Below are 26,622 nucleotides of genomic sequence, written 5' to 3' on the forward strand. Positions count from 1 at the left end.
CAACAAAAGTTTGAAAATCGTGGCACCTTATATAAAATCCAACCCCTAAAATTAACTTAATGTTATTTTGGGCGAAGGCCGCCAACGTAAAAAGGTGTTCTCTGCAACAAAATTTTTAATTTCCGTCACATGTCACAACTAAAAGCACAAGATATTTTTCGTTGTAAACAAATATATTTTTTTGCGTTTCAATGTTTTCCGGAATAATTAATGAACTGTCATTTCGATGACAGCATGAAACGTCGATGTGTTAGTGGAGAGCGAAAAAAGCTTTGAATGTGTGAGTGAACTGGTTACCTCCGTCTTGTAGGGTAATGACTTTTACATTGCTAAGTGAAAAAGGTAACGCATGCGCTCTCTCAAAATAGTGTACGTGTGACTCGCTTTCTCGCTCTTACCTATTGTGTTTTCGGCATTCCTTCTCGCTCGATGTTATTTACATTTTTAAGTTACTTCATTAGGTATGTTTTCGTTATCGCTAACCAAAACATATGCAACAACAACAACACGGGTAACTGGCCTATCGGTTACCCGTACCGGTTACCTTCTGTCAATTCGCTTTTTATATGAATGAAACGCGTCCTTTTTTTTAAATAATATTTAATTAATACATAATCCATGCTTAAAATGGTTTTTACAGTTAAAATCATGTCCTATTATACTAGTAATTTTTACATATGTGCATTTTTATATTTATAAACTATATAAATACATTAACGATTCATATTCGTGCCCTTTCCGAAACATTGTTTTGAAGTCCTTATTTTTCCTGCGCTGGTAGTGTTGATCATGAGTTTGCAGAGTCATATTAGTTTGGTAGGTATAGTAAGATCAGACGTAGCGAAATTAGGAAGCATGTCAGGAGTATCACCAGAATCCAAAGAAGCATGGTGATTCATTTCGTCACCTCCGTTTTCTTCCTTATCCGGATTCATTCCATACTAGTATTATAAATACCTTGTAGATGCCACATAGGTGTAACCTTACCCTCAAGATCTTTAGGTTCAAATCTTGTGGTGTACAATGAGCAAACTTTTGGTAAACATGTACACGTAAACTTGTATTTGTTCTAAATTCTTCACCACATTCTAAACATAGAAAAGATGTTCTGTTCTTTCATCCACTGTTTTCTTATGTTCCTGTATTAAGTGTTTGCGTAAATACCATTGTGATGCAAATTCTTGATTACAATATGGACAAACAGTTAATTCTAAACTTTTCGTTGTTACATTAATTGTTCTTTCATCCACTGTTTTCTTATGTTCCTGTATTAAGTGTTTGCGTAAATACCATTGTGATGCAAATTCTTGATTACAATATGGACAAACAGTTAATTCTAAACTTTTCGTTGTTACATTAATTGTTTCAGCGTGTTGTGCACGTAAATGAAAATTCATACTTGATTATATTTTAGTATTCCAATCGCAAAATTTACATTTTAAATAATGACTATTGGCCATATGAGAAATCTCATGGTCCAATAATTTGTTGAAGCTTGGTGTAGCTGTTTGAAAATCACACTATTTACATTTTGCACAATGTTCGTTATATTTAAATCGTAAATATTCTGGTTTCTGTAGACGATGCATAAAGTTTAGATGCTTTTTCCAACAATGTGCTGAATTTAATTGAAATTCATACATTGAGCATTGTCTCATGATAAATTTTCCATAAATATACTGAGCACTCTTTATGTAGGCTCTTTTCTTAACATCTAATTCTGGTCGTACCGGATATGACAGTTTTGCTTCAGGTTATAATCCACACTCATACTATTTTCAGATTCTGTTTCATAATTTTCATCATTTTCAACATTGGACTTTGCATCAACATCATTATCATCATCGTCATTTTTTGATAACTCTGTTTTAAGCTTCATATTTATCAAAGGTTTATCTTCCTTAGTATTAGATTAGAAACATCGTCATCTTCGGTTAAGTTTTTATCAAGTTTAGCTTTTTTCCTAGGTTTAAACTCTTCACTATCCGTATTAGAATTAATACCATCATCATTTTTCGTAGTCTGTTTGAGTTTTTAAATTTGCCAATGGTTCGCCTTTATCAGTATTAGAATCAGAATGGCCTTGGCCATCTTCCCCGTGTATATATTGATATTCGGGCGAATAAACAAATGAACCACTTATAATTGCACACCTGAAGTGCATTCGCATACATATGTTGCATATGTGAAACATATAACGGTGTACCAGTGACTTGTTATGCAACTGACGCGGGATGAAGCATTGGATTTTGTGTTGCAAAGTAGGCGACATATGTTGGTGTTGATGAATGCGCATATTGCGGATATGTTGGTGGTTCACTAGTCATTAATTGTTTAGAAGTTATAACTTGTTGCGATTGTTGTTGTTGTTGCTGGCTGCTGATGTGGTGTTAACGTTTGTTGTACAATTTATTTCATTTCATTTCATTTATTTATTACGGCAAAAAAGCCTAATTCATAAATTAAATTATATTACAATTTACTATCTTATTGCTAAGGTTTTACAATAGCCGTGTTTTTTAACACGCGCGTATACGTTTCGTTTGCGCGTGTTAAAAAACGCCTATCTTCGCTTAGATAATGCTTAGGAGACCCATCTAGCGGCTGTGGTAAAACAACTAGCTACAGCAACAGGGTGTACCGAAAAGCGGAGACGCAACGCTCTGATGGCCATAGGGTATAACATATAGCTGAATCAGTTGCGATGAATTGTGGACACACATATAATACATAGAATTAGTGTACAGGGTGAAACAAAGACACATATTTCAGTTACATCTGAGTATAATGCGTATTGAAATTTAGTAGGACAAAATTTATGCGCAGCAATTTCAGAGGTGTATTTATAGTTTGTCTCTTAGCAGTCAATATAAAGTTTAAGCGTAAACGGATATACGCGTGTTAAAAAACACGGCTAATATTCATAAAGTTTTGGTTTAAAAGCTCCGATTTCATTACAACTTTTTATATCTATAGGCAGTTCATTGAAACTTTTTAGACCTTTATAAAAAATATTTTGCTGATCTATTTCAGTTCTAAATAAAGGCAGTTTGAAATTGTGTTTATTCCTTGTATTAATGTTATGTGTTTGCTTAACTAATACTACGTTTTTACTTAGATATTCAGGTACATTTTCACTTTTAATATTAAATATAAACTTCATAGCCTGAAAAAAAATCTTTTGCTTTACACTTAACCAGTTCAAACTTCTCAGCATATCAGCCGTACGAGTATCTCTAGGTTTTTTAAGAATAAATCTCATACATCTGTTTTGCATCTTTTGAAGTTTATTTATTTCTTTGTCTGACACAATGAATAGAATAGATGGGCAGTTTACAAAGTGCGGTTCTATAATGGACTTATATATAATTATTTTGTACTTTTTTTGAATATATTTGGATGTTCTCTGTATAACCCCAATTTTTTTCGCAACTTTCTGGACTGTGTAGTTTATATGTTCTTCAAACTTGAGTTTGTTATCAATTATAATTCCCAAATATTTTATACTGTCAACTTTTTGTATGCTTTCATCATTTATTTTTAAACCAATTATATCCTCATTAACGTTCCTCCTTGTTATTATCATAAATTTCGTTTTATTTATATTAAGTTTCAGTCTATTTCCGCACAACCATTTATACAGGTTATTCAGTTCATGTTGTATTTTAGAAAGTGCAGAATTAATATTATTCTCACTAATCATTATTAATGCATTTATTCGGGTGCTTGCACATATTGTTGGTGTTGTTATGGTGCTGGAAAACCTTCCGATATTGAGAGTCCTTGATTAGTGTAATCCCCACTTAGTGAACTACTCCTATGACCGCGTCCGCGGTAACTATTACATCTGAAGGCGCTTAAGTTACAGGCATAGCTGACATCGCTTATATAACCGGTTGACCCTAAAGTAAAAACCAAAACAAAATATTAGAATCAGTGTTTATGAATAACATATTTAAAATAAGCTCTTACAACAACGTGAAAAGTAGTGTGGTGTTCCTCCTTGTATAAACGTAGGTACTGGATGTGCTCAACCGTGCAGTTTTCTTTAATTTGAGCAAATGTATGTTCTTACAGCCACAGCTGGAATATTTGGGATATTTCTATCCGCACATCGTCAAAATCAAATTACCTAGAATGAAAAAGAAACTCATATCAGTAAGAATATATTAAAAGTTTTTAATATAAGCCGAAAAGTGTTCCATAAATAGAGCTCCACAATTAGTTCTTTTCTGAGAGGCCAAAGGCACAAGAGAAATTTCAGACAACTAGAATCAGGACCTGGTAAAGTAACTTCAAATGAACCTCCACCATGCCTACGCATCTTCCGATGGCAGGGGTACCCAAAGACACTTTGCTGTTGCATTCATAGAGAACATAAAATTATAACAAGGGACAATTGATTGTTGTTACGAAGTAAATTAGACGGGCTACAATAACAAATAAATACAGATGACTTTTTAATCTATTATGCGAAGTTCTTGAATGGATGTTCAAATTGAAAAGGGCAAATCAATGCTAAAATTGCTTTCCCCGACTAACCCGGGAACGAATTGATATGACAACGCCTATCCTTCTTTAGCAGCAGTGCCGTGCACCAGTTCTGTTTTGGACAGCAAAATAAACGTTTGGTTGTCTCCAAGTTGATCATATGATACAGAATATACTCGTTTGCTACATCTAATTTTCCCCTGAAAGGTGCATTTGTTGCACCCTGCTGTCTGGCCGCTCACCCAACAACACCAGGCACGACCGAACTTGTCTTTTTTTATTGGACGTTGTGGTAGCGCACTACCCTCAAGTGGCCCAATGAAACCAGGCTAATCCTGTTCATGTGTCCGCATCCCTTGAGATCGCCGTTAGGCATAACGTCACAGGGGAAAAGGCGATTTAGTCGCCACTACTTCGTATGCGCCTTTCTCTGCGCTGCGTTTCGGCATGCATCAATTTCGTCATTACTATAAAGGCCATCTTGCTCACAGCAATCCAACAATCTATTTGTCCGCAAATTCGTGGAACTAAATTCCTAATGGAAGGTTCCTCTCCAAAAACTCTGTTTACAGACAGTCTTTCGTCGTGAAAACGAGGGTAGTGAAACATTACATGTTCTGCGCTTTCAAATTCGGACGGACAGTTTGGACAGAAAGGATCCTCCTCTATCCCACGCTTATGTAGATATTCCTTGAATCCACCGTGGCCGCTCAATATCTGTGTGAGATGGTAATTTAGTTCCCCGTGTTTTCGCTCGTACCATTCCGCTATATTCCGGACTCGCATGAAGGTCCAGCGCTCTTTTCTCGAATCTTCCCACCGTTCTTGCCACCTAACTTGTTCGTGACCTTGCGCTTTTCTTAGCATCTTCAGATGGTCGGCTGAATCCAATGCCACACAGATCGGCCATTTCACCTGAGAGTAGATCTACTGGGATTTTCCTGGATAAAACATGGATCGCGTCGTCGCAACAGCACATGCTATTCGTATAGCATTAATGCGGTAGGCTGCTAGTATATCTTTTTGGTGGACCATTTTAGATCTGTGCCATATTGGTGCTGCATATAATATTATAGAGCTGGTTACGTTGGATAATAGCTGACGGGTAGCTTCGCTTGGGCCGCCGATGTTGGGCATTATTCGCGTTAGGGTTCCACTAACTCTAGAAACTTTGGTTCACACCGCCCTGAAGTGCTCCCTAAAAGTTAGTTTTGAGTCAATGATTACTCCTAGATATTTCAAGGAGGGCTTTGAATTTATTTGATAATCTCCTATGGTTAGGACCAACTCATCCACAGTCCACTTTGAGCTCATCAGAACCACTTCTGTCTTATTGCTAGCCATCTCCAGCCCCGTGTTCGTCAACCATTCCTTTATTCTTCCCACGGCGTCATTACATAATGCTTGGAGCAGATCAAGTTTCTTGGCCACTGCTACTACGACAATATCATCTGCATAGCCGACAATTTCCGTGCATCCGGGAAGGTCGATTTGTAGCACCCCGCCATACATCGCATTCCAAAGAGTTGGACCTAGAACAGATCCCTGAGGGACACCACCCGTGGTGTTGTGCTTTCTTAGTCCCTCATCTGTATCAAAAGGGAGTACTTTGTCGCTTAGATAGCTACAAATTATTCGGAGCAGGTACGGAACTTGTCTTGGGACACCCAAAGTGCACTCACGCTTCTCATGGCTCCAGCGGGTTAGCGGCTTCCTAGAACTTAAGCCACTTGCTGCTTCTAGATCTGACAGCTGTCAGCTGGAGTCTTAGCCCGGCAAGCGCAGGGCACGAGCACAGAACGTAATCGATCGTTTCCTTCTCCAACCCACACTTCCTACATCTGCTATCACTGACCAAGCCTAATTTAAAGGCATGTGACGCCAGTGGCAGTGTCCAGTAAGAATACCCGTCATGAGTCTAGTCTACAGTTTAATGATAATGAAAATATAATAATCAGTGTTTATGAATAACATATTTTAATTAATCTCTTACAACAACCTGATCGGTGGCTACATCGCCATGTAGGTAGTGTGGTGTTCCACCTTGTATAAACGTAGGTACTATATGTGCTCAACCGTGCAAATTGACATTAGCAGTAATATTATTTACATAAACATAGCTTGGTATTTGTGCAGGCCTCAATATAGCATACATTGGTTCAGTTCGGTGTGCACCAGCCACTGGTACAAACACTTTTGAATGCATAGCTTTCATATAGGATGGATGTGCAGAAGTACTCCGGTTGTGCCAATATGTAATGGGCTGCTCCGTCTCTTGGTACGGCTGTATAGGTATAGGCGGGTGCAATGTATTACTAGTTTGCTCAAGATCGTATGGTACATAGATGGCTCGAAGACGCCAGAGGGGATTGGAGCCAGAGTTTTCGAATCCAGAACCAAAATATCAGTAACTCTAAAAGCACATCCGAGCATTTTCGAGCGGAAGTATTCGCCATAAGTTAGTGCGCTAAGCTGGACCTTCAGCGCTGATACCCCAATGAAACAATTGCCATACTCAGTCAGACAGTCAGTCCCCACTAAAGGCATTTGCGGCGTTCGAAATAAAGTTAACACTGGTACTTCAGTGCGTAGAAAAGCTGAATCAATAGGAGCACACAACGTAGTACTGTTGCCCTGGGTCCTAGGCCACAGGGGAGTGGAGGGTAATGAGCAGGCAGACTCAGTGTTTAATTTGTTGCGTCTCTCCCAAAAATTGTCAACCTCCCAGCAGATCCTTGCAGCGGGTCTGCGCCATACTCTCCTCTTCCAGGAAGGTATCGACCCCAATCCGGGTCCTTCTCCTGACCCCGGTACTGAGAAATGGGTTTGCTGCGTTTGCCGGAAAAGAATCTTTTTAGGACGGTCATATATAAGGGCCTGAAATATTTCAATGAACTTCCTAATCACATAAAAGGTAGTAATTACTTCAATACTTTTAAAAAATGTTTATTGGATCATTGTAAAACCCTTCCAATAAGATAAAGTTTTTCTCCTCTTATTTTTTACATGATATATCCGATACTGGAGCGCGAAAAGGGAATGGTAATATTGGAAGCAGCAAAATACAATGCATCCGGCCCTATGGAAAAGAAAATCGGTCGCCACCTGTAACTCCAAACAGTTCCAAAAACTAATTTCGCTGGAATTCGGTATTTTCAGCCGATATTTACTGTTGCTGATCGGAATCACTCGCATTACATTATGAGGAAATGCGGCACCTGAGAACACAGCCGTATGAAGCTAAAAAACACAAGCATGTCTTCAGTGAACTCCACAAACAGGCGTCGGACCTCTATGTCGGTGATTCCTGTACTCAAAGAACAAAACTAGCAGAGGAAGAACGCTACAACACTCTCCCTAGGGAAACGCGAGTAGTCACTCTCAACTTCGATCTGGATACCGTAACAGGTTAAACTCTTACCTATCCAGAATCAACCCCGACATACAAAACATTGTCCTGCTTGTAATGTGTCCCCACATGACACCAACCATCTGTTGTTGTTGTTGTTGTAGCGATTAGGTTACTCCCCGAAGGCTTTGGGGAGTGTTATCGATGTGATGGTCCTTTGTCGGATACAGATCCGATACGCTCCGGTAACACAGCACCATTAAGGTGCTGGCCCGACCATCTCGGGAACGATTTATATGGCCACATTGAACTTTCAGGCCATCCCTCCCTCCCCACCCCCAAGTTCCATGAGGAGCTTGGGGTCGCCAGAGCCTCGTCTGTTAGTGAAACGGGATTCGCCGCTCGAAGGTGAGGTTGACAATTGGGTTGGAGAAGCTATATATTGCGCTACACAACCCCTTGAATCCCACCAACCATCTCTTTAACTGTATTGTGGAACAAACGCCTCTAACACTCCTCTCATTATGGTCCACCCCTGTTGAAACAGAAAGTTTCTTTGGACTCCCGTTAGAGGACATTGATGACAAATTGTGTCGCACCTATTGGATGGGGCGAAGCACTGCTACAACAACAACAGCAGGTGGACAACACGGAAAGATAGGCAGCAACTGCATGACCCATCGATCCCGAGGCGTTCCTGCCAGTTGGCTCACAGAGGCATTTATTAGCAGAAGAGAGGGAAAAGAGAGAACACTGGCGCAATATGACAGGCCTGAGTAAATCTAAGTTACTGTTAGGGGTTTACAGCACAACTCGATATAAGGCATTAATAGGCCTCTCAAAAAGATAACCTAAGAACCCCAACGGCTATTCTTACAAGACACTGTAGACTGAACAGTCACATGCAAAAGCTGGGTATAATATCGAACAACACATACCGATTTTGTGATGGATCAGCAGACGGCGGACCATATCCTTCTAGATTGCGGCGCAATTTCAAGACGTAGGGCTAAGTTTATGGGCTCACCATGGCCAGAGCATTCGCACATTTAATCCCTCAAGCCAAGAACACTGCTGGGATTCTTCAAGGAAGCCGGCTAGGATGAGGTGCTGTGAAGGAGATGTGCAAGTCACTGTGCAATCCTCAATAAATTATCTATCTATCTACGTTCCGGTAACAAGCATCATTGTGGTACTAGCCCCACCATCTCGGGAACTTTTGATATATGATATGACTACCTTAAACCTTCTAGGGATTGAATATTAATGACCGCAATGCGAAAGTCTGCTAAAATGTACCATTCTCCATGGAATGCTCGATACATATATAACTTTCCACGTTTTGAAACAGTGATAAAAAAAACAAAATTTACTAAAATTTTAACTGGCTGTGGGTAGTAAGGTGTTGATGTCCCCTCTTAAAGCAATGTAATGACAAAAATCTTGCAAATCTACTGATAATAATTAATTAATTCCTCCCCTTCTATGCAATTCTATGCATACATATATATGTATTTTTTCTCCAAACGCTAATTAAAAATATTAATCGGTTTTCATATGAACTTCGAACGCTGGCGTATTTGCATTCTTCAGTTGATTATCAACAAAAGCATGACAAATTATCACTAAAAAATTCATACATGTTGTTTATATATATAAAATGGTAGCCAATTTACTTACCCTTTCTGGTGCGATGATTTCTGGACAATCGGGCCTGACTAGACGCGATTTTTTTTTGCCTTAAGAGAGCGTGCTTAACGCGAACCATATCATGTTATGGCACACCTTTGGTGATGCAAACCATCAAAGACATTTCTGCTTCTAATGCTTCTAGGAAAGCAGCAGCAGCTCCCGGTGGCGCTACATAAATAACAGTTGCATGCCGATCAGTTGCCTTTTTGCTCCGGCTACCTATTAAATTTTAATTCACATTACATTATCTACTATTGCAATTTTTAATCAATACAAATATAACGTATCGAAGCAAATACTGGCAAACCAAGATGCGTAGTTCCACCCTTTTTTGGGGAAATACAGCCAACCAGTTTGGTACCGTATTCCAAAGCATGTTGGTTGTAAAGTACCTTGTATCCTTGGCAAATGACACGTAAATCTGCATTTAATTGTAGATTTCCTCTGATTTTGGCATATTCTGAGCTGAATCGCAACCCGGTGGAGATGCTATATATTAGAATAATATAACATTTTTTTATTATTTAAAAATGCACATACGTATGAATGAAAATCAGAAAGTAAATAATGTTGTTGTTGTTGTAGCGATAAAGACACTCCCCGTTATCGACTTTGTTGGTCCTTTGCCGGATGCAGATCGGGTACGTTCCGGGAACCATTAAGGTACTAGCCCCACCATATCGGGAGCGATTTAGTATGACATGAAACATTGTAGGCCATCCCGTCGATTCTATACAACTTAATATGGTAACGATTTAAAAGACGGTGCACCACCTAATTTTTATCAAAAATTATCAAACGTGGAATCAAAAGACGCGCCTCGAGCTCCGTTTTTATTATATTTGATATTTTTAAATTAGGTGATGCACCGTCTTGTAAAACGTTACCCTTAATATTATTTCGGGCGAAGGCACATGTCACAACTAAATATAACTTAATATTATTTTGGGCGAAGGCCGCCAACGCAACAAGGTGTTCTCTGCAACAAAATGTTTAATTTCCGTCAGATGTCACAACTAAAAGCGCAAGAAATTTTTCGTTGTAAACAATATTTTTTCTCCGTTTCAAAGTTTCCCGGAATAATTAATGAACTGTCATTTCGATGACAGCATAAAACGTCGATGTGTTAGTGGAGAACGAAAAAAGCTTTGAATGTGTGGGTGAACTAGTTACCTCTGGCTTGTAGGGATGTTATTACTTTGGATGTCAATACTGGTTTTGAATCCATTCCATGTCACGTCTAGACGCCTATACCACAACTGCTAGTTATGCAGGCCACCCTGCAATTACTGATGGGAACGGCACAAATGATGTTAAAATATTAATGAATCACGCACAAACGAAATCTAAAATGGAACGCATTTTTTGATATTTGTCAACTTTATTCGGCCAACAAATGATACATGCAGTAATATGCAGCATATTTAGCTGCGAAATACTTGGTACGCGCCGATATTAAAGATATTGGAACGTTATTTGGCCGAGATAACGTCGGCGCTGAGTGAATTGGATCAAACGGCAGAAGAACAGGGTGGCGCAGGCAAAAAAAATTGCTTTCAAATCAATTATTCAATGATTCGGTGAATCACTCCCAAAATTTTGTTGACCCGGTGACTGGTGCCCACACCCAAAACATCGAACGGAACTGGCGGGAATTCCGGTCCTCTATTCCCGATTATGGGCGAACATATACAAATTTCGACGGTTACATAGCGGAATTTCTATTCAATAGAAAGAATACCAATATGGGGGACCGCATTCACTATTTATTCAAACATATCGGGGTTGTGTATGCTCCAAGCGGCTCTTAAGGCGCTAGGAATTCCCGCCGCGGTCATGGTCCCTAAGCTGAGCAACGCAACCTTAGCATGGTGAGTAAAAAGTATATATGTAAAAAAACGATGTCACGAGGACGTCCACTGAAATGTGAATTGTTCGAATAATGCGATTCAGCAAAATGTGATTCGTTGTTGGCGTTACGATAAAGTGGAGAGCGGCCCTCTATCCATGTTGAAGAAGTACGTAAAATTTTGGATATGCTATCTAACGAAAGACAATACATTAATTTATAATGTAAGATAAATTGGTATTTCTGAATGCATACTACCGAAATCCTGAACTCCCTCCATTATGTGGAGTACTCTCAGCTCACTGTGTAAATGGTGTTCTGTGGACATAAGAAGACAGCCCGTGCATAAGATTTGTTTATGATAATGAAAATAGTTATATTAATAAATAATAAAAGCACCACCAGCGCTACTTTGATTTTCAATGATAACGCTTATAGGATTTGGCATCTGATCGGGATCTAAACGGCGTTGGGCTTGAGCATACTGTTGCGGCTCTTGATACATACCAGTACCAGGTGCAGGTGGTTGCTAAAGAAAATATTATAAACAAAATCATCAGCAATATTTGAAATATATTAGTTGTATTAGCATACATTATAACCAGGACGTCCGGGTATTGGAGGTTGACCCGGCATGGGTGGCCGACTGGGCATTGGCGCCTGTCGAGGTTGTGTTGGTAGCATAATTTGACCCATGTAACCGCGCTGCCTAAGGCAGTCGGTTCTATGTACTTCCTAGAGTTCTTAGCAGGAATGTAATATATTTGTAATTTTTCCATATCCAAACGTTTCGCGTTTTCGAGATTTTTTACAATTTTCTAGTTTTCCTAAAAAAGATATGGAACAAATTTATTTGAGTTTCAGAAATTAATAAATAAACATAAAGGCAGTACAAGAGTTTTGTGCATTTGATATTGGAAACGTAGCAATAGCAATTATAAGCTATGGATTGTGAGCAGCTTTTTTCATTTCAAAATTTTTTTTCCACATTTTGTTTTGTATTGGCAGGTGCTGATTTGCTATTCAATGTTGAAAAAATAAACTACAGTTTTTGATGTAGCGTATTTGCCATGACGTAGCAAATGCATATCCATATAATTTTTTGTCGTTTTGTGTAAAAGTACTACACCAGTTTGCAAATACTATGATGCTAGACCATTTGCACAAAGTCCTGAACTCCCCTATAGTAAAATAGCATGGTAACAAACGCATGATCTTATAAAGTATTGGAAACATAATATGTACATACAAAAATTGCAAGTCTTTCTGTTTGCAACTGTAATAAATGTATTCCTATATAATTATTTAAGCTAAAATAGTATGTATTACGTTTTTACAAAATTTTTGTTTTTGTAATAAATACTTCCTTACGTACTAGCCACTTGCCGTTGATGAATATTTTAGGGATTTCGCGACATCCTTTCCCATATTTGGTGCGGGGACACCACTATTTCGGCGTCAAGTCATACTAGACTGTTTTATTGATATTTGCTAGCAATATATATTTCCGACCATGTTATATGATTGTGGAACTCCGTGTATTAGCCTTTGTGTTCTAATTTTTTAATGACTTCCAGTTTGTCTTATATAACTGCGCTGACATTCGCTGACAAGCTTGTGTACGATGTGTCCCCCAAATGCATTCTCTAAATTTGGGTTGGTTCTACGTTTTCGCAGTGAATATGTTCGTGTTGTATATATTGTGATTAATCATCACTTTTGAGTGTACATATGTACCTGTTTTTTTATATACATTATTTGCAGCTATGTTGTATACTATATAAATAAATAAATAAATCGTGTCAAGTTTCGGCATCAACGAAATTTCGTCGCGCATTTTCTTTCATCGACTCAACGCATTCGAGGCTACCATCAGTTATAAGCACGTGACGCACATCGCTGCATTGCACTAGTATCATCCCACAGAAACCGGTACCAGCGCCTAACTCTAATACACATTTTCCCTTTTACTATATCCGTATTATGTGCAAGATAATCAGCTAAGGCAATCGATGCTTGCCAACTAATTAGCCCCGTGGTGCTTTCTGCTACGAAGCTTTTGAATTCACGCAAGGTAAGTGACACGTCCAGCGCTGATTGTTGGAAATGTTTGTAAACGTATTTTAGCAGTTGATTCAGCTATTTCGTTAGTTCTATTTGTAGCGTGTTTGTGTTAAAATTATTCATGTTCGCGTTCTAACTTCTTATAATCAAATGTAAGAGTTTATATTTGTGTTTCTAAGGCTCGTTTTTCCATGTTAATAACTTCAACCTTTTTAACTTCACCCGTCATTTCATTGATTTGCAATTTTAGGCGTCCATTTTCAGTATATAACTCCGTATTTTGTTGTTTCTCTCGATTTAAACTTTTAGTGGAATCGCCATGCTGTTGAAGAGATAAAATTTTAATTAAAAAATGTATATCATTCATTCAAAAAAAGTTCTGCCAAAGTAAAGAATTTTATTTAAAAAAATATTTAGCAAAGTTCTATGTTTAACGAAAATACAACAAAGTATAACTGCAACAAAACATTTAGAATTTATTTGTCTTCTAATTAATTAATAAATTTCAGTAGCTACTTGTATGTATGTATTTATTTGAAAATTTGTTCCTAGCACAACAATTTTGACAAATTATTTAACAGTGCTAGTCATGAATAGCATGAGCTATAAAAATTTAACATTTATAATAATAATAAATTAGATTAATCAAATTAAATTAAATATAACGGATAATAGTGAAATATTTATGTATGTAAATGTAAATCTTAAAACTAAAGAAAAGTAATTAATAAATATTAGAAGACAGCAGTAGTGATGATTTGGCTGGGTATAGATCGAATAGTATTTAACAAATAAAGGAAGAAGACACAGAGAAAGGAAAAGGACTCTGAAATGAACATTTTAACAACAACAATTTGTGATCAAGTTTAGGAGTCGTTAAAAAATGATGTTAGCTCTTTTTTGAAGTGCAGAGCATTACTTAAATATAGATAGTCAGGTTCCTTCGTGTGTATCAATTTATGGAGGAAGGACAGTGTTTTGACTTTTAAAAGATTTTCGAAAGAAATGTTTAGCAACCTTTCAGCATGTTGTGATACGTGGTCAAGTCTTTTCAACCCATAAACGTATCTAGCAATGTTGTTGTAAACAACATTTAGTTTGTTCTTGCACACATAGTCACAGTTTGAGTAAATCACACAACCATGGGTAGCGTAGGTATTAAGTACGCTTTAGCAAGAAGTAGTCTTATATGCAAAGGCGTGAAATACTGTGTTAACCATAGTGTACGAAGCATTCCATACACTTTTCCAACCGTTATAAAAATATGGTCTTTCCATGTCAATGTATTGTTAAAAATTACACCTAAGATTTTCGCTGTATCTACGTATTCTATAACGGAATTGTCGAACACTACATTCTCTAAATCATTAGTGGGAAAAGACCTTCTATGAATAACAATATATTTTGACTTATTCGGGTTTATACATAAGCCATTTATATTAGCCCATGATAATATTTGATTCAAATCGTGGTTTAAGTTACTTATAAACTAGCTTGTTTGATCACGAGGACAACATGTAAACAACTGCACATCATCAGCGTAGATATGAACATTACAATACTTAAGGACATCGGGTAAGTCATTGATATACAGAACAAATAACAAAGGACCCAGGATAGAGCCTTGAGGGACGCCTCTTAAGACATGTAGGAAGTCAGACTTTTCACCATAAATACATACTGCTTGAGTCCTATCGCCAAGATATGATCTTATAAGGGCAACTGCATGACCAGAGAAGTTAAATAAGTTTACCAGCTTCCTACAGAGCAGAGTGTGGTCTACAGAATCAAAAGCTTTAGAGTGGTCAAGAAGTGTTAAGAAGGAAATGTAACTTTCATCCACTCGCTACGAATTTCTTCTGTCACTTCTTTAGTTTATTTTTTATTTTTGTACAGTAAGATAAAATGGTATAGTAATATTTCAAAATCTGGAAAAAGCCGCCTCAACAGACTTCGTTGAAAAAGAAAATTTTCACGTAAACAATAACTTACCTGTAATCGTTGCGCCCGTGCTTCATTCAACATCATTCTTCAGAACTCATATCTGATTTTCGACTTTTACGTCGTCGGCAATCGTCCTCATCATTAGCTGCTCCATGTGTTGTATTATGTTTGTTTGTGTTACTGCTATGAGCACCACCGCTACCTTCCCTTTTGCCTTTACTAACGCTATCTTTTTGTCAGTAGGAACGCAATTTAACACTAATTAAGTGCACGCATCTCAAGACCATGTTGAAATGCGCTAACCACATGATAGGCGGTTTTACATGTATTCACGGAACATTGTATACAAGCACCGACTCGTGCTCGACACAAAATACAAACGAGTGCCCAACGACTCGATGGAATGCTCGATATTTTTGTTATTGGTTCCATGCGATCAACACAACCGATGCTTACTTCGAGTATCCATAGAGCGCAGGAAACATGTGCCCAATGTTTGCCTGATTTGGTTGATTTCATGGCGTCAGCCTTATTTGGGCCGAGCAAACAGTCTGGATTAATACCCATTCAACATGTCCGACAGAGCCATTGTCCTGGTATAAAAGAAAACAATATTTTGTTTAAATTTAGTGATTGTTCAATTAATATAAAATACTTTTGATAATTAGATTTTTTTTTAAGTGAACATTCGTAAGAGGCGAAAATCATTTATAGGTGGGATATGAAGTTAATTTACACATTTAACAACTATTACTAAACGCTTTCATATCTTTGTTCTTTTGATTAGGTTCAAATATGTATTTTTTATTTAAAAGTAAAAGAAAAACAAACCTGATGTAATCGCTGTAATACCCTAACATGCCTGATTTACACAAATATTACAATTATCACAGAAAACCATTTCATTTGCTTCCTCTGAGTCTGGTGATCGACACACATCGCATATAACATTTTCATCATAATCAATGCCAAGGCCTTCCTCATTCTTCAGGATCACCTGTATTTGTTTCCAACATCGTATCTGTACATATATAAAAATATATTTCTTTCAGTACTATGTTATGTATAGATTTGTATATACACAAATTAAACAGAAAAGTAACAGCGTACCTCCAGTTCTTCGATGACGCGCTCAAATTGCGTTTCCGTTATGGAATAAGCACCATATTGCTTACGATCGGAATTGAGTAATTGCAGCGATGATTCATCGACCGGGTCATTGTCGTAGGCACATGTATTTTCCGCTTGCGTAACCACATTTGTTAGACAATGCAAATCGCTCGAGTAGGTATCGTCTTTGCTTATACGCAGGAATCGATTTTTGGAGCTAATATTACAAAAAAGTATTAAGCATATTAAACTTGAGTGAATAACATATAGAACTTACAGTTTAAAGTCATGCGAAGGAGGCATAATTGGTTCTGATAGCACATAAACGGTTGGCTCTGCCAAAGAGTCAGGATTGACAGGCACCTGCACGCCCTTCTCCCACTCTTGCTTCCATTGATCATTTACAATGAGATACTCGTAATTAGCCAAAGGCTCTGAATCCGGCACTTTCATTGCACTTATGACATCCTTTCTGTAAGTGAAAGAGAAAACAAACTCAAATTTTAAACTTATATGTATCGCTAAACCATATTAAACTTAATTAAATTAAACAACTTTGTAAAAGAATTACATTTATTCAGTTATAACCTTCCTTGTTAACAAGGCATCTTAGTTACGATATTTCTATTAGGATATCGCACCCCCGCTTCAGAAGTGACACAACTCAAAAAAATCAATTTCTGGTATTAAGGCATTTTTTAATGGTATAAGTTTAGTCCCATACGCTAGAATACGTTCTATTAGCAAAAACCCAGCTTTTTTAAGCCTAATTTCAAAAGCAACGAATATTGATAATGATTTTTTGCATGGGCCTGAGGAGACAATAAAAACATCAAACAAAAATGTATGTTTACATAAATCCGAAATCGTAAAGTTTTCGTGGTGACACTGATAAAGTTTCATCTTCAAAAAGTCTTCCAACAATACCACGAACTCTGTATCAAAGTCCAGATTATTTATACGACTTCGTGATTGTCATGACGAGCCATTTCCTGACTGGTTAGTGTGGAGTGCCAGTAGCAATGCTTTTTATTGCCTACCATGTCGTCTGTTAAGCACCAATACTTTAAGTCGACCTAAAATTTGTTGCCCTGGCGGATATTCGAAATTCCAGGTATGGAAGAAGCTATACGATATACTGCCATCACACGAAAATACTCAACATCACATTAAATTAGATTAGATTGATATTTACTATTATGTTTACATATTTTTTGATTTCACAATAAATTTTAAATATCACAAATTCATTTTCATTTCACAGACGTGTATGATATATATATATATATTAAGTAATAAAAAGTATACATATTATGTAATAAAATGTAATAAAAAAGTATTTTAGCCTCAAATAACATCTATGCATAGCATAAATGTTAAATTCAATGATGACCTTTACAAAATCTTATTCAAAAAAGAAGGCTACAATTGATACACTTATCAACAATGACCACCTAATAACTGAAACTCCAAAGTGGAAAGAAATTGTATATAGAATTTTGGACACTATTTTGTTTTTGGGTGAAAAAGGTCTAATTTTCAAGGCGAAGGTGAACGAAACGATGGACATTTTTTGGGCATCTAAGGTCTCATAAGCCATTATGATCCAATACTTAGACATCATTTGGAGAAAGTTAGGATTTCACAACAGCAGCACAAACGTTTACAAGTTCACTATCTTTCCCCAGACATTCAGAACGAGTTTACAGAAATTTGTGCAAAACACGTAAGGGAAACTATATTAGATCAACGCAAGAAAGCCAAGTAACAAATTTTTCAATTCAAGAACGGTTTTTGACTTTCGTGAATTGTAACCAAAAAACTGGTCAGAAACTGATCTAATTTTCCATACTTGATTGAAGATTGTCGATAACGGCGCCAATATGAAAGGAGCTTACAACGGAGAACTACGTCACATTCTCGACAAATCCGAAAATCCAGAGCCGTAATAAAATCCTCAAATCCCTTACTGGCAGTACCTGGGGAAAAGATAAAGAAACGCTCGTTACTACATACAAGCAATTGGCCAGCCGTTTACGTGCTACGCGTAACCCATATGGTCACCAAGCCTAAAAACTACCCACTGGAAGAAGCTACAGGCCTGCCAAAATACTGCTCAAAGAATCGCCACGGGCTGCCTTCTTATGTCCCCAGAACACCATCTACATAATGAGGCGAGAATACTCCCCATCAGGGAGAGAAATGAGATGCTAACCAAACAGTTCCTGTTGAATACCCAGGAACCTGGGCATCCAAACAGACATCTGATTGATGAGCCAACACCGCCTAGGGGCTTAAGGAGTCATCTCCGTAAGCATTTTGAGGAAATACGGCACCTGAGAACCCAGCCGTATGAAGGAAAAAAACACAAGCAGGTCCTTGGCGAACTCCACAAACAGGTGTCGGCCCTTTATGCCAGGAATTCCCCGGTGAATCCAGTACTCAAAGAAAAGTACCCAAAACTTGTGGAGGAGGAACGCATACTCCACAGGGAAACGCGTGTCACTTTTGCTCAACTTCGTTCTGGATACTGTAACAGGTTAAACTCTTACCTATCTAGAATCAACCCCGACATACAAAATGTATGCCCCGCTTGCAATGTGTGCCCACATGACACCAACCATCTCTTTAATTGTAATGTGGAACCAACGCCTCTAACACCCCTTTCATTATGGTCCACCCCTGTTGAAACAGTAAGTTTCCTTGGACCCCCGTTAGAGGATATTGATGACAATTTGTGATAGGGCGAAACACTGCTAAAACAACAACAAAAGTTGTTTGAAATTAACATTAGCACATTTCACACCGATTATAAAACAGTTACCTTTTATTTATTTTGAATCATTGTAACTATAAGTAATTCTATTAATTTTTCTGTACACGACCACTCAAGAACTGTCCTCGAAACACTCTAAAGGAAGTCTAAGGAAAGTAGTAGTATGACCAAGATTGACAAAAAAAGTTGCTGTTTGAGGCGTCGATTACACATCGTATACAGGATTTACATCACGTTATTTAGACATTAACCTAAGTGCAGATCGAAGGTGAACAGGGTGATGCAAATCTGGGTTTAATAACATAGCGGACGTGCCTTAACCGTCTTGGAGACGTAGCCGCATCAAGCAGTGGTCTGCGGTTCAAAATATTGAGCATTTCCAGAGACAACCGTGGCATTTCTGAGTACCAAGTTTGAGTTTGTAAATCAGAAACTCATTCGACGGGGTCGAATGAACATTTGCGGCGGTATGCTCCTGCAACACAGCTACAACGCCAACGGTATGCTCCTAAGAATGATTTTATGTGTAGTGTTGTGGAATAATTAAACGATTTTTTTATCCTTGCAAATACAGGCGTAATAGTTCTTGATTGCATGATGTTTGATTTTTAAATTGATGTCATTACTCTATTGCTTTTAGAAGCTCTTTAATGTCTTCTAATGTCCTTTTAAAGTCTGAAATGCGTTTTTATAATTTTGCCTGCTATGAAACTTCTGCCGTTGTTGTTGTATTAACGATAAAGGCGCTCCCTGAAGGTTTTGGGTCCTTTGTCGGATGTAGATCCCGTATGTTCCAGTAACAAAAACCATTAAGGTACTAGCCCGACCATCTCAGGATTGGAAATTACGAGGCGCATCGTATGCGTAACTATATTGACTCCTTCTGATGGAGAGAATCAACGAAAGGGGAAGTAGGGCACCATCCGTTGCCTCCCCCGTTTAGTCCTGCTTGATTTGTATAATTTATTTGCAATGGTTGCCGCGGGCATGTGTATAAATTTCGATTATCTAAAGGTAACAAGTCAACGTCATGGAAGATAAAGCGGTCCCATGGAAATATTTTTAATGCTTCTAGGAGGCCAATATTCATCAGTTAAGCTCGATTGAAAGCTTTTCCATTTGTTTGCTCGATAAGAAATTTCTATAAGCGAAATGCTGTTTCCTTAGGAATGGATGAATGTTTCGCAGGAAAACTGCCAATGAGCGTAACTATCCCTAAACGGAACCACTATTGCAACGTGATGCTTCGGAACACAATCATTAGGCTCAAATGATCGGCCTGTCTTTAAAAACGGAGCCAATTCAGCTTCTACAATATCCAAGGACTCTAAAGTTCTATTTGGAGTTATGAGACCTTCATCTAAAGAAATGAAAGTAGAATATTAGGAATAATACGTTAAAGTTAATGTTGTTGTTATAACATCGGTGTGACAATCCTTGGCCGGAAATATCAGACCGATCCACTGTGATACTTAGACCTGACTGCCATGTGTACTACATATATAACGTTTGCTCCTGAACAAAATAGTTAGCTTACTCTCATCGATCTTCGGTGCTTTACACGTCCTATTTATAGAAGCAGCCTAATGTGTATTGTGTCTTTATAGGCCGCCAAGTATTAGGCATTGAATCCATATTTGATTTTCCATTGTCATAGCCAGTACTATTATTATCGCCAATTGATAAACTAGACAATTGGGACTCGACATCTTGCGAAAATATTGTGTGATTAACAGACAACGATTCGTTTTGTTAATTAACACATCACTGCAAATGTTATCCAATTTAGAAAACCTATTCATATGACGAATGCTATAAGAATAAAGCATATACTAAATTAGGGGGCACATACGATAAAGCACACTCACCAAAATTGGTGGCGATTGATGTTGCATTGGCAGTGGTAGCCTCTGTGCCTGCCGGACCATTTGTTGGCGTTTTTTCTACATTGCTCTCAGATTTTGTATTATTCTCCGTCTCAATGGTTCCGCTGTTGTTGTTATTGGGTTTGTTTGCACTCGAACGGTATAATCCTCTTCTGGTTCATCGGTCTCCATATTTATTGTATTCCCGTTGTTTGAAGAACTAGGACCTGATTCTATTTTAGATGACGAAGTGCTTGATATGGCTTTACGTGACGAACTCGGCCCATCATCGGCATCTAATATATCTGCTGTTGATGTAGAAGAGCCCTGCGGCTTAGAATCTGGATCAGATCTAAAACACCTTCATTAGTGGCATCAGCTATTACTACTGCATAGCGTCTGTCACGTTAATATGGGGATTGTGGTTTTGGAAAATTGTGATAACATACCCGCGAAATACGTTGCCACTTCGACTCCCCCGTGACTATCATACACAGCGAAAAATGAGGTATTTACATCATTTAAAAGCGATTTGTGAGCGTCCTACAAGTAATAAATTGTTTGCAAGACTCCATTTTTTTCTTTTTGTTTTTATTCTGACATTCCGAGCAAAATAAAGGAATGGGTTCCACTTTCATTCCCTTTTATTAAGACATTTACTCTTATTCCCGTACTTACTCCCGTATGCACATGCAAATAATGATGTTCGTTAATGGTACGATAGATATGCTTATATTCTACACAATACCTGCCATGTACGTTTACAGATGAAGATGATATTTTTCCAGCTTTAGGTATGTACACTTTTAATTTTGCAGCATATTTGGTAATAAAATACCATGTAAAGTAATTCGATGTGTTGAGTAAACAATTACATGCAAAAGTCATTAAACGGAACAGTAATTCTAACGACAGCATGACACTATTAATACATGTCCAAAAACATCAAGAGGGGTATCAAAAGAGGTGTTTTGGATCTAGGATCGCATAGGTGTTTTGCTCGGGTATAGTTTTGGTTTCCAAACCGTTGTTGGACCCACCCAAGTTAGTTTTTTATAAGCGCGGCCGAAAGCCACCAATGTAGAAAGGTGTTCTGCGCAAAAATACTATGAATCCCTCCCCTGCTTTACGGTTTTTCGTTAATATATTTTGAATGAGCTACATTTTTTTTTCCGCCCTCAGATTATTGTTGTCGATGTCAATACGCGTCATTGGACACCTCTCTCGATATTTTTGGACGCGTATTAGCGGTGTCATGCTGTCGTATAAAATTACCAACAGAACTTATGTGAAAGTTCGCAAATCAACTTCAGTCTGCTACGAGTATCCATATATATTTGGTAATGAAATACCAAGTAAATTATTCTTTGTGTTGATTAGCCATGTAGAATTCACTAAAAAAGAACTTATGAGACAACTAACGTTAGGTTGAACTGGGCGGTCCGTGAATACCTCACATAGACTGAATGGGTCCGTAGTGTTACTAGAAGTTTATTTAATGACCAAACTGAATAGCCTTATAAAACTCAGAACCTATGTATCACTCCTAATAGCTGAATTCTGATAAGCGCAGGGCAGAAGCACGATCGTTTCCTCCTCCAACCCGTACTTCCTACATCTGCTATCACTGACCAAGCCTAAGTTAAAGGAATGTGATGCCAGACGGCAGTGTCCAGTCAAAATCCCCTAATGAGTCTACAGCCCTCTCTTTTTATTGATAGAAGCAACTTTGTTAGCCTAAGGTTGTAAGACCTACACTTTATCTTCGACCTTTAGAGCCCGCAACTTATGTGACAGTTCTCAAATCAACTTAAGTTTGTCAAGCTACTACGTGGCTCTAAGCCCTGAGGCGTAACCCAGGTAAAAGATCGAGAGAGATGACAAAAGACGCGTATTTACCTCGACAATAATAATCCGAAGTTGGAAAGAAAATTCTTAACTCGTTCAAGAGATTTTAACGAAAACTTGAAAAATGACCGCGGTTCCTTCCGAAACCGTGGCGGGATCCACAGTATTTTTGCGCAGAACACCTTTCTGGGTTGGCAGCCGCGATTATAAAACATTACGGTGGGCGGTCCACCAATGGGGTGGGCTCAAAATTAAATGCGTGCAAAATCCCTCAAATAGAGTTTTACCGTTTGATATTTCATAATTCCCCGTAGTCATACTCAGCTCGTAGCATTTAAATGCGTATAGAATATTTATGATGACATTATTAGAATTTATAAAGTTTTTCTTTAATTGCATAATTAGATTTTAAGACCAAGTCTTTTTTTTTAAGTGTAGACTCTATGTAAGGAAAACCAAGGTCCTAAAAAACGCCGATCCGGTGGCAACGCTGGCAATTTCACGTAAAAATTTTTTCGGGCATAAGAAAAGTGGTGAGTGCTATAAAACAAAGAAAATAATAAAAATAAAACCATTTTGGTTGAATGTTTTGATAAAAAAAAAGAGAAAACATGTTAATAAAATGATTAAAAGTGGTGAAGTGAGTGATCAGTGCGCAGTAAGTGTTTAAGTGGGGTTTAAAGATAGGGCATTTTTGGGGGGGTTTTTCGCAAATATCTCGAGAAGTATCAGAGATAGAGATAGTTTTCCGCCACCGGATTCGAGATCCTGGGACCGAAACGCGTCTCTGGGTACCACTCTCGAATTTTTACGTCGCGTATTAGCAGTCGACCCCTCACCTAGACTGTTACCAAAAAACCATATTACGCATTATAGAAATTTTCTCACCACCGCGTGTTTTATCTCAATGATTTTTTTTCCATTCAGGAAATGGAAAAGCGTAGCAGATGTCAAAATCTCTACACTTAATGTCTGACTGTCAATGATTATTGCAATACAAACATTAGGCCTCATGCGCACGCATCTCACGCACTACACGTCAGGCACTACATGCCGCACTACGCGTCACGCGCTACGTGCCGCACGACAAATCGAACACAGCACGCCACACATGTCGCGTATTACATATCTCGATCAATCATTCATTTGGTCGAGATGTAAAATACTTAATTCCACGAAACTCAACATTATCGACAATACACGTCAAAAATAATGTTGAAGGGTGGAAGTGCAACTCTGTAATACCATTTCAGCCAGGTTTCGAACCGTTCCGTGTGGTGGCAGGCCACTTGTTGTGAAAACAAAGTTCACCACCAATCAAAAATAAATTCTTAGGACTACTTTCGGCTACATCTACCTACAAAAATTAAATTCTAAATAAACTAGTCCTAAAAGTCGGCGTCAGATAGAATTTAGCATAGCGCACGCTTCCAACTTTGACAAAGGTCGTATTTTATTTTGTTTCTTCAAGCTTCAAAAATTGGGTTGACGTTAAATTCAGGGCTGAAGTTTGGGGTAAACTGCTAACTGACGCCGCCCTAAGGCATCATTTACATGTACGCCCTACAAGACAGGTACCCGTTACCTAATCGATTACTTAATCGTTACCAATAACTTGGTCACCAATTATCGTCTTAATGACTTTTACATTGCTGTCGGGAAAAAGGTAACGCATGCGCTCTCTCAAAATAGTGTACGTGTGACTCGCTTTCTCGCTCTTACCTATTGTGTTTTCGACATCCCTTCTCACTCGATGTTATTTACATTTTTAAGTTACTTCATTAGGTATGTTTTCGTTATCGCTAACCAAAACATATGCAACAACAACAACACGGGTAACTGGCCTACCGGTTACCCGTATCGGTTACCTTCTGTCAAATCGCTTTTTCTATGAATGAAACGCGTCCTTTATGTTCAGATAATATTTAATTATAAATTATTCATATATACAATGTTTTTTTACAATTTAAATTATTCCCTTATTACTCTAGTGAACTTTACATATATGAATTTTTATATTTATAAACTATATAAATACATTAACGTCTATTCATAGTCGTTCCCTTTCCGAAACCTTGTTTTGAAGTTCGTATTTTTCCTACGCTGGTAGTATTGCGCATCAGTTTGCAGAGTCATATTAGTTTGGTAGGTATAGTAACATCAGACGTAGCGAAATTAGGAAGCATGTCAGGAGTATCACCAGAATCCAAAGAAGCATGGTGATTCATTTCGTCACCTCCGTTTTCTTCCATATCCGGATTCATTCCATACTAGTCATTATAAATAGCTTGTAGATGCCACATAGGTGTAACCATACCCTCAAGATCTTTCCGTTCAAATCTTGTGGTGTACAATGAGCAAACTTTTCATAAACATGTACACGTAAACTTGTATTTGTTCTAAATTGTTCACCACATTCTAAACATAGAAAAGATGTTCTTTCATCCACTGATTTCTCATGTTCCTGTATTAAGTGTTTGCGTAAATACCATTGTGATTACAATATGGACAAACAGTCAAATCTAAACTTTTCGTCGTCACATCAATTGTTTCAGCGTGTTGTACACGTAAATGAAAATTCATACTTGAATGTATTTTCGTCTTCCAATCGCATAATTTACATTTTAAATAATAACTATTAGGCATATGAGAAATCTCATGGTCCAATAATTTTTTGAAGCTTGGTGTAGCTGCTTGAATATCACAAAATTTACATTTTGCACCACGTTCGTTATATTTAAATTGTAAATGTTCTGGTTTCTCTACACGATGCATAAAGTTTAGATGCTTTTTCCAACAGTGTGGTTAATTTAATTGAAATACATACATTGGGCATTGTCTCATGATACATTTTCCATAAATATACTAAGCCTCTTTATGTAGGCTCTTTTCTGAACATCTAATTCTGGTCGTACCGGATATGACAGTTTTGCTTCAGGTTATAATCCACACACTTACTATTTTCATATTCTGTTTCATAATTTTCATCATTTTCAACATTGGACTTTGCATCAACATCATTATCATCATCGTCATTTTTTGATAACTCTGTTTTAAGCTTCATATTTATCAAAGGTTCATCTTCCTTAGTATTAGAATTAGAAACATTGTCATCTTCGGTTAAGTTTTTATCAAGTTTAGCTTTTTTCCTAGGTTTAAATTCTTTACTATCCATACTAGAATTAATACCATCATCTACATTTTTCGTGGTCTGTTTGAGTTTTTAAATTTGCCAATGGTTCGCCTTTATCAGTATTAGAATCAGAATGGCCTTGGCCATCTTCACCGTGTTGCAAAGTAGGCGACATATGTTGGTGTTGATGTTTGCGCATATTGCGGATATGTTTGTGGTTCACTAGTCATTAATTGTTAGAAGTTTCAACTTGTTGCGATTGTTGTTGTTGTTGCTGGCTGATGATGTGGTGTTAACGTTTGTTGTACAATTTATTAGGGTGATTGCACATATTGTTGATGTTGTTATGGTGCTGGAAAACCTTCCGATATTGAAAGTCCTTGATTAGTGTAATCCCCACGTAGTGAACTACTCCTGTGACCGCGTCCGCGGTAACTATTATATCTGAAGGCGCTTAAGTTACCTACATAGCTGACATCGCTTATATAACAGGTTGGCACT

At 37.7% G+C, this 26,622-nt stretch overlaps 2 protein-coding genes across 3 annotated transcripts in view; one reads left to right on the forward strand and one right to left on the reverse strand.

The window, feature by feature from the left end:
- Window positions 1-12,184: 12,184 nt before the first annotated feature.
- On the reverse strand, window positions 12,185-21,389 carry LOC137244409 (PHD finger protein rhinoceros-like). 2 transcript variants are annotated; one of them, XM_067773388.1, is made up of 7 exons: window positions 21,144-21,389; window positions 16,777-16,971; window positions 16,500-16,716; window positions 16,221-16,410; window positions 15,438-15,982; window positions 12,757-13,767; window positions 12,185-12,208 (listed from the first exon to the last, which is right to left on the reverse strand). In XM_067773388.1, the coding sequence occupies exons 2-4, from the start codon at window positions 16,950-16,952 to the stop codon at window positions 16,243-16,245; spliced, it is 561 nt and encodes a 186-aa protein (XP_067629489.1). In that variant the 5' UTR covers window positions 16,953-16,971; window positions 21,144-21,389; the 3' UTR covers window positions 12,185-12,208; window positions 12,757-13,767; window positions 15,438-15,982; window positions 16,221-16,242. The 2 variants fall into 2 exon arrangements, with proteins under 2 accessions (XP_067629489.1, XP_067629488.1); XM_067773387.1 differs by lacking the exon at window positions 12,185-12,208 and having other exon boundaries at window positions 12,697-13,767.
- Window positions 21,390-23,516: 2,127 nt separating this feature from the next.
- Window positions 23,517-26,622, forward strand: part of LOC137244413 (succinate--CoA ligase [ADP/GDP-forming] subunit alpha, mitochondrial-like) — a 127,557-nt gene continuing 124,451 nt past the window's right edge. Inside the window, exon 1 of the mRNA XM_067773392.1 lies at window positions 23,517-23,646. Coding sequence (XP_067629493.1) covers window positions 23,611-23,646 — 36 coding nt within the window. The 5' untranslated portion in view covers window positions 23,517-23,610. The remainder of the gene's footprint in view (window positions 23,647-26,622) is intronic.

Source organism: Eurosta solidaginis, chromosome 3 (assembly GCF_040869045.1).
Source record: "Eurosta solidaginis isolate ZX-2024a chromosome 3, ASM4086904v1, whole genome shotgun sequence".
NCBI classification, from domain to species: Eukaryota; Metazoa; Arthropoda; class Insecta; order Diptera; family Tephritidae; genus Eurosta; species Eurosta solidaginis.